Source organism: Phyllobates terribilis, unplaced genomic scaffold (assembly GCF_046119375.1).
Source record: "Phyllobates terribilis strain yellow unplaced genomic scaffold, ASM4611937v1 Scaffold_5__5_contigs__length_657084704, whole genome shotgun sequence".
Lineage (NCBI taxonomy): Eukaryota > Metazoa > Chordata > Amphibia > Anura > Dendrobatidae > Phyllobates > Phyllobates terribilis.
Window position 1 is genome coordinate 53,994,140 of NW_027362765.1, and position 13,034 is coordinate 54,007,173.

At 46.9% G+C, this 13,034-nt stretch overlaps 1 protein-coding gene across 1 annotated transcript in view; it reads left to right on the forward strand.

The window, feature by feature from the left end:
- The window catches only part of LOC141271945 (uncharacterized), a 121,897-nt gene that overhangs the window by 82,413 nt on the left and 26,450 nt on the right, over positions 1-13,034 (forward strand). The window contains exons 2-6 of the mRNA XM_073682191.1: positions 9,355-9,504; positions 9,634-9,813; positions 9,897-10,020; positions 11,673-11,767; positions 11,966-12,056. Coding sequence (XP_073538292.1) covers positions 9,427-9,504; positions 9,634-9,813; positions 9,897-10,020; positions 11,673-11,767; positions 11,966-12,056 — 568 coding nt within the window. The 5' untranslated portion in view covers positions 9,355-9,426. The remainder of the gene's footprint in view (positions 1-9,354; positions 9,505-9,633; positions 9,814-9,896; positions 10,021-11,672; positions 11,768-11,965; positions 12,057-13,034) is intronic.

The window sequence follows — 13,034 nt, forward strand, 5'->3', positions numbered from 1 at the left end:
GTGGAGACAATGAGGAAGATGATGATAAGACTCAAATACCTGATTGGAGCGACAACTTTAGTTTTTTGTCAGGGCAGGAACAGGTTGGCTCTGAGGACGACGGGTGTGATAACGCACAGGGTGATGATGATGAGGTCGGAGATCCCACTTACTGTCAACCCACAGTCAGCCAAAAGATGAGGTCAGCAGAGGAGGTGGAGGAAGATGCTAGTGACGACGAGGTCAGGTTGCGCCTTCCTGGACAGAGACGTAGTACTGGAAGCACGTCAACAACTGCATCCTCAAACACAACTCTGCCTCTCACCACAAGTCGTGGTGGCTCTTCAGGTCGCATGGGTGCTAAGCCTTGCATAGCCTGGGCATTTTTTCAGATCGATAAAGATGACCCAACTCGTGTTATCTGTAACATTTGTCAGCAAAAGCTAAGTAGAGGCCAAAAAATACATAGTTTGAGTACTTCATGCATGAACCGGCACATGGACATGAAGCATAAGTTGCAGTGGGAAGCTCAGTGTGCTACAATGCGGCCTAGCCAGCCGGGCCAACCACCGTCTGCCATATCTTGTGCATCCGCGGCCTCTTCATCCTCTGTGACTGGGGGGACAGCAGTCACACCTGTTTTGGGGCGCAGACCTGCCACCTCTTTACCCGCAACAGCCAGCGTGATTGGCAGGTAATCATTTTCTTTGGAGGTGGTAACACCAGCTGGTGTTGAGCGCTGTCCGACATCGATAGCACCACCTTTGGATGAAGGCAACCTAACATGTCCGCCTGCATCTTCCTCACAGACCGGCAGTTTGCCGGGGACACCCTTATCAACCCCGTCTAAGCACAATAGCCAGCCCTCGGTCCCTCAGATGTGGACAAGTAAAAGACCATTTCCTCCTAGCCATGAGAAAGCTAAGAGGTTGAATTTCACCATCTGCAAGCTCTTGGCTACAGAAATGCTGCCTTTCCGCCTGGTGGACACAGAGGATTTTCGAGACCTTATGTCCGTCGCAGTGCCCCAGTACCAGATGCCCAGTCGGCACTACTTCTCAAAGAAAGGTGTGCCTGCGCTCCACCAGCAGGTCGCACACAACATCACCGCTTCTTTGAGAAACTCTGTGTGTGACAGGGTGCATTTCACCACAGACACTTGGACGAGTAGGCATGGACAGGGGCGTTACATGTCGCTGACTGGGCACTGGGTAACTATGGTGACAGCAGGACAAGGGGCTGCTGTCCAAGTCTTGCCGTCCCCACGAGTTGTGCGTCAATCCTCTTTATGTCATTTTTCCTCCACTGCTTCTGCCTCCTCAACCTCCTCTCGGTCTTCCACCTGCACCCAAAGCCTGTCTGGTCATGCCACAAGCTTTCTAACTGCGCAGAAGGGATCCTGCAGACCTCCTTACTATGCTGGCAGTAGGGCTCAACGTCATCAGGCGGTTTTTACATTGAAATGTCTGGGAAATGTGAGTCACACAGCTGAGGAGTTGTGGTCAGCTCTGGAGAACCAATTTCATGAATGGTTGTCTCCACTGGACCTGAAACCAGGGAAGGCCGTGTGCGACAATGCTGCAAACCTGGGTGCGGCCCTTCGCCGGGGCAATGTCACACACGTGCCTTGTATGGCTCACGTGTTGAACCTGGTTGTCCAGCAATTTTTAGCCCACTATCCCAGACTAGATGGCCTTCTGCAGAGGGCACGGTCGCTGTGTGCTCACTTCCGCCGTTCGCATCCCGCAGCTCAGCGACTTACATCTCTACAGAAGTCGTTGGGCCTGCCACTTCACCGGCTAAAATGCGATGTGCCTACCCGGTGGAATTCAACTCTGCACATGTTGCAGCGACTGTGGCAGCACCGACAAGCCCTGGTGCAATACATTCTGACGTATAGCCTGGGCCAACGAGATTCAGAGGTGGGGCAAATCACGCTGGAGGAGTGGTCTCAGATCAGGGACCTATGCACCCTTCTGCACAGTTTTGAAATGGCGACGAAGATGTTTAGTGCTGACGATGCCATTATCAGCATGACTATTCCGGTGATTTACATGCTGGAGCACATGTTAAACAGAATTCGGAGTCAGGTGGTGGCACAAGAGGAGGTGGAGGAAGTAGAGGAGGAGGAGTTGTATGCGGAAGGGCTAACATCTGCAAGGTCCAGCAGGTCGGCAGCACCAAGGCGGCAGGCATGTGAGGGTGGGGGAGATGGTTTTACCAGGGCGCATGGTAGCAGCCAAACTAGTGAGGAAGGTGCAGGAGCCCAGGAAGAAGTGGAGGACGAACTGATGGAAGACTCATCAGATGAGGGAGACCTTGATCACATTTCTGTTGTGCGAGGTTGGGGGGAGAGGACAGAGGAAGGAAGCATGATTGTTACCTCGCCACCAACACAACAGGGACTTGGTGCTCCTGGATGCTCAACACACATGAGTGCCTTCTTGCTGCACTACCTGCAACATGACCCTCGAATTGTGAGAATTAGAAATAATCCTGACTACTGGGTTGCCACACTGTTAGATCCCCGGTACAAAAGTAAATTTGCAGAAATTATTCCTGCCATAGAAAGGGATGCACGCATGCAGGAGTATCAGCAGAGACTGTTGCAGAATCTTACATGTGCTTTTCCACAAAATACCAGTGGTGCACGTAGTGAATCTCACAGTTCCAACTTGCCAACCGTGGGACCGTCAAGTGTTCAGCACTCAAACCGTAACAGAACCACAGTATCTGCTGGTAACATCAATTTTGCGGAATCATTTCACCACTTTTTTAGCCCATCCTTTGCAAGGCCACAGGAGACAAGAAGTCTGACACATAGTCAACGCCTAGAGACGATGGTACAGGAGTATCTCCAAGTAAACATTGAAGCCACGACTGTGTCACTGGACCCTTGCTCTTTTTGGGCTTCCAATCTGGATAAATGGCCGGAGCTAGCCACTTACGCCTTGGAGATCTTGTCATGCCCCGCAGCCAGCATTCTGTCTGAACGTGTGTTCAGCGCTGCTGGTGGTGTGCTGACAGATAAGCGCACGCGGCTCTCCACTGATAATGTAGACAGACTCACGTTCATAAAGATGAACAAATCATGGATCCGAAACGACTTTTCTACCCCTGTGTCATCCTGGGGAGAGTAAAAGCTTGATGATTGGTTAAAATCACCCTACCAAACGTTTTAAGCTTTCAAATTACTAATCATGTTTATCTGTATCTTGACTGGAAAATAATTTGGGCTTTGTAGCAGTGTGCAGCACTGATCCTATTAGGCCATCTATAATAAGCTCCACCAGATTTAAAATTAAAAATAATTTTTAGCTGCATCTAGCCCGGAAAATAATTTTGGGGCTCCGAGATGCGCAAGACACATAAGTGCCTTCTTGCTGCACTACCTGCAGCATGACCCTCATATTGTCAGAATTCGAAGTAATCATGACTACTGGGTTGCCACACTCTTAGATCCCCCAAACTTTTCGATCAACCTTCTCATTTTAATAAAGACCAAAAAAATGGTCATTTTTGAAATTATAAGCATTAGCAGGTTGTTAGAAACTGAAATCAAACAGTTTTCAACTCAAAACTTTATTCTAGGTGATGTTACATTTTCACATAGGACCCCTTGTTCGAAAGGAGCTTCTGAACTCTCTCGTCCATTGAATTTGTCAGGTTTTGGATGGTTTCTGCTTCAATTGTTTTGCATGAGGACAGAATACCCTCCCAGAGCTGTTGCTTAGATGTGAACTGCCTCCCGCCATCATAGACACTCCTTTTAATGATGCTCCAAAGGTTCGGAATGGGGTAGAGGTCAGGGGAGCATGGGGGTCACACCATAAGTTTGTCCCCTTTTATGCCCATATCAGCCAGAGATGCAGATGTTTTATGTGCAGCATGAGATGGTGCATTATCATGCAGAAAAATGATCTTGCTGTGAAATACACGGTTCTTCTTCTTGAACCATGGCAGGAAGTGCTGTTTGAGAAAATCCACATACATTATCGAGTTCATCTTTAGCGCCTTCAGGGATCCTAAAGGGGCCGACAATCTCTCTCCCCATGATTCCAGCCCAAAACATTACTCCACCTCCTCCTTGTTGGCGCTGTAGCCGTGTTTGCGTGGGGTGTCCATCAACCAGCCATCCTCCACTCCATCCATCTGGACCATCGAGCGCTGCACGGCACTCATCCGTGAACAAAACAGTTTTGAAATCAGTCTTCATGTAATGTTTGGCCCACTGGAGCCGTTTCTGCTTGTGTGAAGTGGATAGAGGAGGTCGACAGGATGGCGTATGCACAGCTGCAAACCTCTGAAGGACCCTGCATCTTGTTGTTCGGGGGACGTTGGAGGCACAAGCAGCTTCAAAAACTTGTCTGCTGCTATGACAAGGCTGTTTTGCCGCTGCTCTTTCAACCTGACGTAATTGCCTGTAGGAAAGAGTCCTCAATTTGCCCTTATCAGCACGCACACATGTGTACTGTGAATCAGCTACATACTTCTTGATTGCCAAGACACTTCATCCTGATCATCGCACAATGTTGATTGTAGTCATGCCTTGACCTAAACACTCCACAATTTGTTGCTTCTCAGCAGCCGACACATCCTTTTTCTTTCCCATTTTGGCAGAAAATGTAGGCTGCTTAATAATGTGAGACAGCCTTCTTAAGTAGTCTTGCCTTTCATTGGACACACCTGCCAAACTAATTAGCACAGGTGTCTGCAATTGCTTACAGTGATATAAAGAGCCCTGACACACATCACCATCAATGAGTTTAACTGACAAACAAACAAATTCTTCCCTTATCACTCCTAAACACTTTTTGCATAATAATTTGGAACGCGGTGTACATGTGCTTTTCCACAAAACACCAGCGGTTCACGTAGTGAATCTTACAGTTCTAACTTGCCAACCGTGGTCTGTATGGAATTGTTCAATAAAGGGCCCAAAATTAAGATAACATAGATGGGAGAGGTCTCTATGAATAGGAATTCCTAAGTATTTGATACCCTGTGAGGGCCAGGCAAAGGGAAAGTTGGACTGGATGGAATCCTATATGGATTTGGGGAGGGAGACATCGAGGGCCTCAGACTTCGCTGCATTGATTTTAAAATTTTACCATGTAACAAAGTGATCTATTTCAGCCATAACAGCATGGATGGATATATGTGATTGAGTGATATATACTAGGACATCATCAGCAAATAGAGAGCACTTGTACTCGGTGCCTCCCACCTCAATCCACCTAATATTGGGGTTATGGCGAATTGATGAGAGCAGGTGCTCCGTCACTAGGATGTATAAGAGAGGGGACAGAGGACATCCCTGCCTTGTCCCATTGGTGATTGTGAAAGGTGATGAAAATGTTCTGACGCACCCCCTGGGCCTTGGGACACCCGGAGCCGGACCCTTTTTGGTGGATGCTGGTGGTTGTAGTCTTCGTGGCGGCGACCCGGTTCCGTGGCTCAGGGCGGTCAAACCAGTGGCGGAACTATTTATGTGGTTTTGATGTTTAAATGTCCGACTACGCCACCCGTGGATTGCGGTCAGAGTGAACCGCCGCTACAGGGCAGACCGCTGAGGCTGGTGTTGTGGGTGCAGCAGAGCGTAGCATAACTCCCCACGGGAGGAGTATAGCCTCAGGGCAGTGTATGAGGAGGATGGGGGTGATGGTGCAGGGCAGCAGCAGTAACGACACGGAGTCAGTGATGCAGTCCAGGGCCTTTACTCACAGTTCTTATTATCCAGACCACGTCTGCAGGTAACGGCTGCCCACGTCGTACTGTGCTCACCAGGTGAGGGGCTCAGACAACTCCCAGATAACTTTGGAGCACTTCACAGGACCCCCTTTGTGTGTCCTTTGTCTGGCCTTTCTTACCAACACTTCTGTCCGGCTGCCTCGGGCCTCCTCTTGGTAAACTTGGCGCCAGTTTCCCTGACCCTATGTGGTGCCTTCCTTGCGGGTGTAGCGAGGGGCTGCGCCACATAAAATGTCAGAGCCTCCGGTTTCTAGCTGAGGGTCGTTTCCTGCCTCCACTAGTTCGGGGACCGGTCTCCCCCTTTGGCCTGACCCCTCCACGCAGGTGGATTCGGGCGTGCGGTGGCGACTCGCCCGTCCGCACCCCTGGGATCCCTTCATTCCTCGTTCCTGGAGCCTTCTCCGCTCCTCTTCCTTCCTTCTCCCTCTTCCAGGCCTGGGCCTCTGTTACTAGGCCCGCCTCCGGAGCAGAGCTCATGCAGAGCCCCTGCTCCCTTCCACTTCTGCTCAGACTTCTCTGCACTGAACTAAGATGGTGCCCACCTTTTATACTCCCTTCTCATTGCACCCAGGAACTGCTTCCTCCCTGCTCCTGCACTACAGGGTTCCCCTTCCTCAGTGTTCCCTCCCCCCACTCCAGCCAGGGACAGGGACTGTCGTGCCCATCTCAGGGGCATATTGGTCGCCCTGCCCCACGGCAATGTGGTGTAATGCATGCAGGTGTCGGGTCCTGATCCACACTCCATCCTTACCTGAGAGTGAGATATCACACCTCTGGGTGAGGTGCAATACGTCTGTAGCAACCGAGCCCTCAGGGTGCTACAGTTCCATTTATCTTCAGCCTAGGTGACGTATTGCGATACAGGGCCGTGATTTTGGCTATGAAAGGGTCCCCTAGACCCCTACCCCAAGCTTTTTAAGAGAATCATATATGGCGTGCCAGGAGACTCTATGGAATGCTTTCTCAGCATCCAACGAGAGTATCTAATTACAAATTTTTAACTGCATCTAGCCCAGGAAATACTTTGTGCCTAGTAGCAGTGTCTGCTAGTCAGCGGATTATCCCGGCTGTTAAGCAAGCTACACCACCTGTAGTTTAGACACTTAATTTTTTCAAAGGAAATGCTTCGGGACCATGGGATACTCAGTGAAGAGCATCAGGAGGCACCCCAAGGCATAGGGGCTGGGACTGGCAGTAGGATGCCTTGCGGTGGACAGCCGAGCTCGATCCTTATAAAAGCTTTTTAACTGCAGCAGCTTTAGTGGACGCTACTGGAGCTGGAATTACGCGGCTGCTGGCATGAGACTTGCCCTCCAATAGATCCTTGTAAATGGATTTAAAGTGTATTCATTCAAATTAGAGAGACAATTTAAATTAAAAAGCTTAGAGCTGCCTCCACCACAGGGGGGCTCGCTCGACCCACCAGCGGACAGGCACCAGTATTGGGAGAGGGGGGCTGGCCATCAGGGTTCACCGCGGCTCTGGCACAAACCCGGCGACACGGAGGTGGCACGGGCAGGAGCGGACTGGCCGTGTCGGCTTCTCACTTTTTGGATTTTAGAAGGGCATGACATGCCTATATCTGTGTCTCCCCCTCCTTTTACTCCTCCACCTCTTTTATTTTCGCATGACTATATGTACTTGTCACTTTTCCATGTGTTAGTTGTGTCTTCTGAGCAGTTTGTCAGCTTTTGGACACCTTTGAAGGTGTTTTCTATGTGTTTCTATGTGTTTTTGTTTGCCTGCCATTGGTTTTAACGGTGTTCGAAGGTGTTCGACGAACAGTTCGGCGAACACACGGGTGTTCGACGAACCGAACCGAACTCGAACACTACGGGGGTGGCTCAACACTACTCTTCACCTCCTAAATGTTAATCTTAATCTGCTCCTGCCTATTCATCTGTCTCCACATCCTCCATTCACCAAACACCACACAGTAACTGCTCTTAGACAGATACTGGCTGATGACCATGTTCTACCTATTGTGTCCCCCTATTTTCATATAGATTGTAAGTTTGCGAGCAGGGCCCTCACTCCTCCTGTAACTGTTGAAATGTGATACATTGTATTGTTTATATTGTCTGTACATGTCCCTACTTAATTGTAAAGTGCTGCGGAATATGTTGGTGCTATATAAATAAAAATTATGATTATTATTAAATATGGTGGAGGTTCAAAGATGTTTTGGGCACTGGATGCCTTGACTTTGTGCAATCTGAAGATTACCAAAGGATTTTGGGTTGCAATATAGTGCCCAGTGTCAGAAAGCTGAGTTTGCGCCCTAAGTCATTGGTCTTCTAGCAGGACAATGACCCCAAACATACAGTACCTCAGGAAGACCCAGGAATGGATGAAAACAAAGTGCTGGAGAATTCTGAATTGACTTGCAATTAGTCCGGATCTAAATCCTATTGATCACCTATGCAGAGATCTTAAAATTGCTGTCAGGAGAAGGCATTCTTCAAATATAAGAGACCTGGAGCAGTATGTAAAAGAAGAGGGGTCAGAAATTCCAGTTGAGAGGTGTAAGAAACTTTTTGATGTTTAAAGAAAGCAATTGATTGCAGTTATTTATTCCAAAGGCTGTGCAACCAACTATTAAGTTGAGAAGTTGAAGGTGCCAACCATTTTGTCTGGCCCATTTTTGGGGTTCGGTGTGAAATTATGTCCAATTTGCCTTTTTTCCATTTTTTTGTGTTGTTCCAATACACTCAAAGGAAATAAACATGTATATAACAAAACATGTGTAATTGCAATAAGCTTCTGGGAAATATTATTTTTCTGTAACAATTTCACAAGTGCAAAACTTTCGGCAATGAATGTATATGGCCTAAATGGACATACGTTTTGGGCTCTATTCATATTATTTTCTATAGTGTTGTAGGGACAAAAATCTGAAATAGCCAGGTCCAGAATCCTTTGCATACCAGAAACTAGTGATGCTAGACAGACACTATTGGCTATAACACATCAGACTCTCGTCGACCATGGAAACCTTCAAAAGGAGCCTGAAGACCCACCTCTTCCGACAAGCCTACAACCTGCAGTAGCCCTCGCTCCACCAGCTCTACCTTCCCCTACTGTATCCTCACCCATCCCTTGTAGATTGTGAGCCCTCGCGGGCAGGGTCCTCGCTCCTCCTGTACCAGTCGCTGTCACATTGTGTTCAAGATTATTGTAATTGTTTTTGCTATGTATACTCCTTTTCACATGTAAAGCGCCATGGAATAAATAACGCTATAACAATAAATAATAATAATAAATAATAATAATAATAATAATAACAGGGTTTAATGGATTTCCATTACATACTTTAAAGGGAGTCTGCTGCCACTTCTGAGAGAAGCATGATGTAAAATCACTGTTTTATCTCCTGCAGATCTACCAATTCTCTGAACGCTGAGCTCTGTATAACCCCGCGCACACCACTGATTGGCAGCCTTCTGTGTTCACTGTGTGTAGGCAGAAAGCTGCCAATCAGTGGTGGTGTTATACAGAGCCCTTTGAATATGGAGGAATACATGGCAGCAGGTTTACTAATCCTCTAATGGTAATCTCCTGCTGATATAACTGTGATTTTATCACAACTTTGACTTCACATTGGCTCATCTATTTCCCATTCAGGTCCCTACAATATCAAATCCTCTCAGTGGAGATCTTCTATAGAAGAGAATTCTCCTGATTGACCCATCAAGGATGGATAGTGACAGGGACAAGATGGCGGAGAGGATATTGCACATCACCCTAGAGATCCTCTTCCGGCTTACTGGAGAGGTGAGAGATCCTGATGACGTCACATTACATCATTCTTATCTATGGAAATAACAGATGGACAGAACTGGAGAGGTGAGGACTCTGGAAATGTCTGTAGTGAGATTTATTAATGTGTCTCTCCATAACCAGGATTACATGGTAATGAAGAAGACCTCTAGTGATCGCTGTCAGGACCCTGTGTCTGAGGGATGGAGAAGACCCCTGAGCCCAATCACAGGGCCTCCACCTCACCCCCTGATACATGAGGACATCAATGACCAGAAGATCCTAGAACTCACCTACAAGATGATTGAGCTGCTGACTGGAGAGGTGACACTGCTGGGAATGCTGGGACATTATACAGTAATGCTATGAAGGGATTGGGGGGATGACGGTATCATTGTATGTGTCAGGTTCCTGTAAGATGTCAGGATGTCACCGTCTACTTTTCCATGGAGGAGTGGGAGTATGTAGAAGGACACAAAGATCTGTACAAGGACGTCATGATTGTGGTTCCCCAGCCCCTCACATCACCAGGTAATAGGCAGGACTAAATACACACGGCATATACACTGCTCAAAAAAATAAAGGGAACACTCAAATAACACATCCTAGATCTGAATGAATGAAATATTCTCATTGAATACTTTGTTCTGTACAAAGTTGAATGTGCTGACAACAGAATCACACAAAAATCATCAATGGAAATCAAATTTATTAACCAATGGAGGCCTGGATTTGGAGTCACCCCCAAAATTAAAGTGAAAAACACACAGGCTGATCCAACTTTGATGTAATGTTCTGAAAGTAAGTCAAAATGAGGCTCCTTATTGTGTGTGGCCTCCACGTGCCTGTATGACCTCCCTACATCCCCTGGGCATGCTCCTGATGAGTTTGCGGATGGTCTCCTGTGAGATCTCCCAGACCTGGACTAAAGCATCCGCCAACTCCTGGACAGTGTGTGGTGCAACGTGACGGTGGATGGAGCGAGACATGATGTCCCAGATGTGATCAATCGGATTCAGGTCTGGGGAACGGGCGGGCCAATCCATAGCTTCAATGCCTTCATCTTGCAGGAACTGCTGACGCATTCCAGCCACATGAGGTCTGGCATTGTCCTGCATTAGGAGGAACCCAGGGCCAACCGCTCCAGCATATGGTCTCACAAGGGGTCTGAGGATCTCATCTCGGTACCGAATGGCAGTCAGGCTACCTTTGCCGAGCACATGGAGGGCTGTGCGGCCCTCCAAAGAAATGCCACCCCAGACCATTACTGACCCACTGCCAAACCGGTCATGCTGAAGGATGTTGCAGGCTGCAGATCGCTCTCCACGGTGTCTCCAGACTCTGTCACGTCTGTCACATGTGCTCAGTGTGAACCTGCTTTCATCTGTGAAGAGCACAGAGCGCCAGTGGCGACTTTGCCAATCCTGGTGTTCTGTGGAAAATGCTAAGCGTCCTGCACGGTGTTGGGCTGTGAACACAACCCCATCTGTGGACGGCGGGCCCTCATACCACCCTCATGGAGTCGGTTTCTAACCGTTTGTGCAGACACATGCACATTTGTGGCCTGCTGGAGGTCATTTTGCAGGGCTCTGGCAGTGCTCCTCCTGTTCCTCCTTGCACAAAGGCGAAGGTAGCGGTACTGCTGCTGGGTTGTTGCCCTCCTACGGCCCCCTCCACGTCTCCTGGTGTACTGGCCTGTCTCCTGGTAGCGCCCCCAGCCTCTGGACACTACACTGACAGACACAGCAAACCTTGCCACAGCTCGCATTGATGTGCCATCCTGGATGAGCTGCACTACCTGAGCAACTTCTGTGGGTTGTAGAGTCCGTCTCATGCTACCACGAGTGTGAAAGCACAACCAACATTCAAAAGTGACCAAAACATCAGCCAGAAAGCTTTGGTACTGAGATGTGGTCTGTGGTCCCCACCTGCAGAACCACTCCTTTATTGAGGGTGTCTTGATAATTGCCAATAATTTCCATCTATTGTCTATTCCATTTGCACAACAGCATGTGAAATTGATTGTCAATCAGTGTTGCTTCCTAAGTGCACAGTTTGATTTCACAGAAGTTTGATTTACTTGGAGTTATATTCTGTTGTTTAAGCGTTCCCTTTATTTTTTTGAGCAGTGTAATTATCTTTATGTAAAGAATGAATTCAGTCCCTGTATGTGTTTCCTCCAGTTCTATCCAGTAAGAGGACAACACCAGAGAGATGTCCCCATCTTCTTCCACAGGACTGTAAACAAGAAAGACCCAATGTTCCTCAGGATCATCAGGTAGATGGAGAGAAGGTGTCATGAGATCTCCTCTATGATGTGTAGACGGCTGTGAAGGTCTTGTGTTCAGTCTTGTTTTATCCACCAGTATTATATGTTTTATACTTGTGTAATGAGAACGATGGAGATGGCAGGATTAAAGCTGATTATAGATGGGACTTCTTCATCTGTTGGTGACTTTTACAATATGTGTTTCAGGGTAAAGATCTGACCCATATTAATACTACAGAGACATATGTGAAGGGTGAGGAGCGGTGTAAAGTGGAGATTCCTACAGATAACAGCACAGGTGAGTAATAACCAATAAATGCAGTGAATGAAGTTTCATGTTTTTTTAAAAAAAATAGTATTGTATAACCGATGTGACTTCCACAAATGATAGATGTCAGCTGAATACTTGTTCCGTCAACTTCTGGCCTCCTCTTACACATTAATGTTTGGCGAGGCCGAGACCTCTGGCAGCTGCTTTTCTCCTGGAGGGCAAAAGTATCAGATAATGAAAGGGAATCTATCATAAAAAAAATGTTTTCAATAATTGAAAAAATGTAAAGTATTGTTTTTTTTAAAAAGAAAAAAATTAAAAAAGTTTGATAGTCCATTATTTACCCCTTATTGACATATGACGTACAGTTATATCATTTAGTCACTGACAGGCAACATCTTTCCCGGCAGATGATGGCTGTATTATTCAGCCATCATCTGCCTTTAACAGCTGTGGGTGGAGCGGAGTGGGACATCGATGGGTTACCATGACAGCTGGGGGTCTGCTGAAGACCTCCATGCTCATCATGACGGTTCTACTGTAAAAGCCAGTATTTAGCTTTCGTTCATAGGAGACCATGATTTTCACTATACATAGTAGTGCTGCAGATTCACGTCTCCCAAGGGAACTAACAAATACAGTAAAATGTGAAAAAAATGTTTTTAAAACTTATTAAAAAATAAATGTTACCCCTTTAAACAATAAAGCGATTAAAATAAAAAATAAACATTTTGAATCGCTAAATCCGTAAAGTTTATTAAAATAATATAAAATAAATTAATCTGATCGGTAAACGGTGTAACGAGAAAAAAAATCAAAATGCCGAAAATCTACCCCAAAATGGTATCAATAAAAATATCAGGGTGCAAAAAATAAGTCCTCACACTGCCCCATATCCCGAAAATTAAAAATGTTACGGGTCTCGGAAAATGGCAACACAAGAATTTTTTTTTTGTAAAATAAAAAAGCAATTGTGGAATTGTACTTTTTTTTTGCAATTTCAAC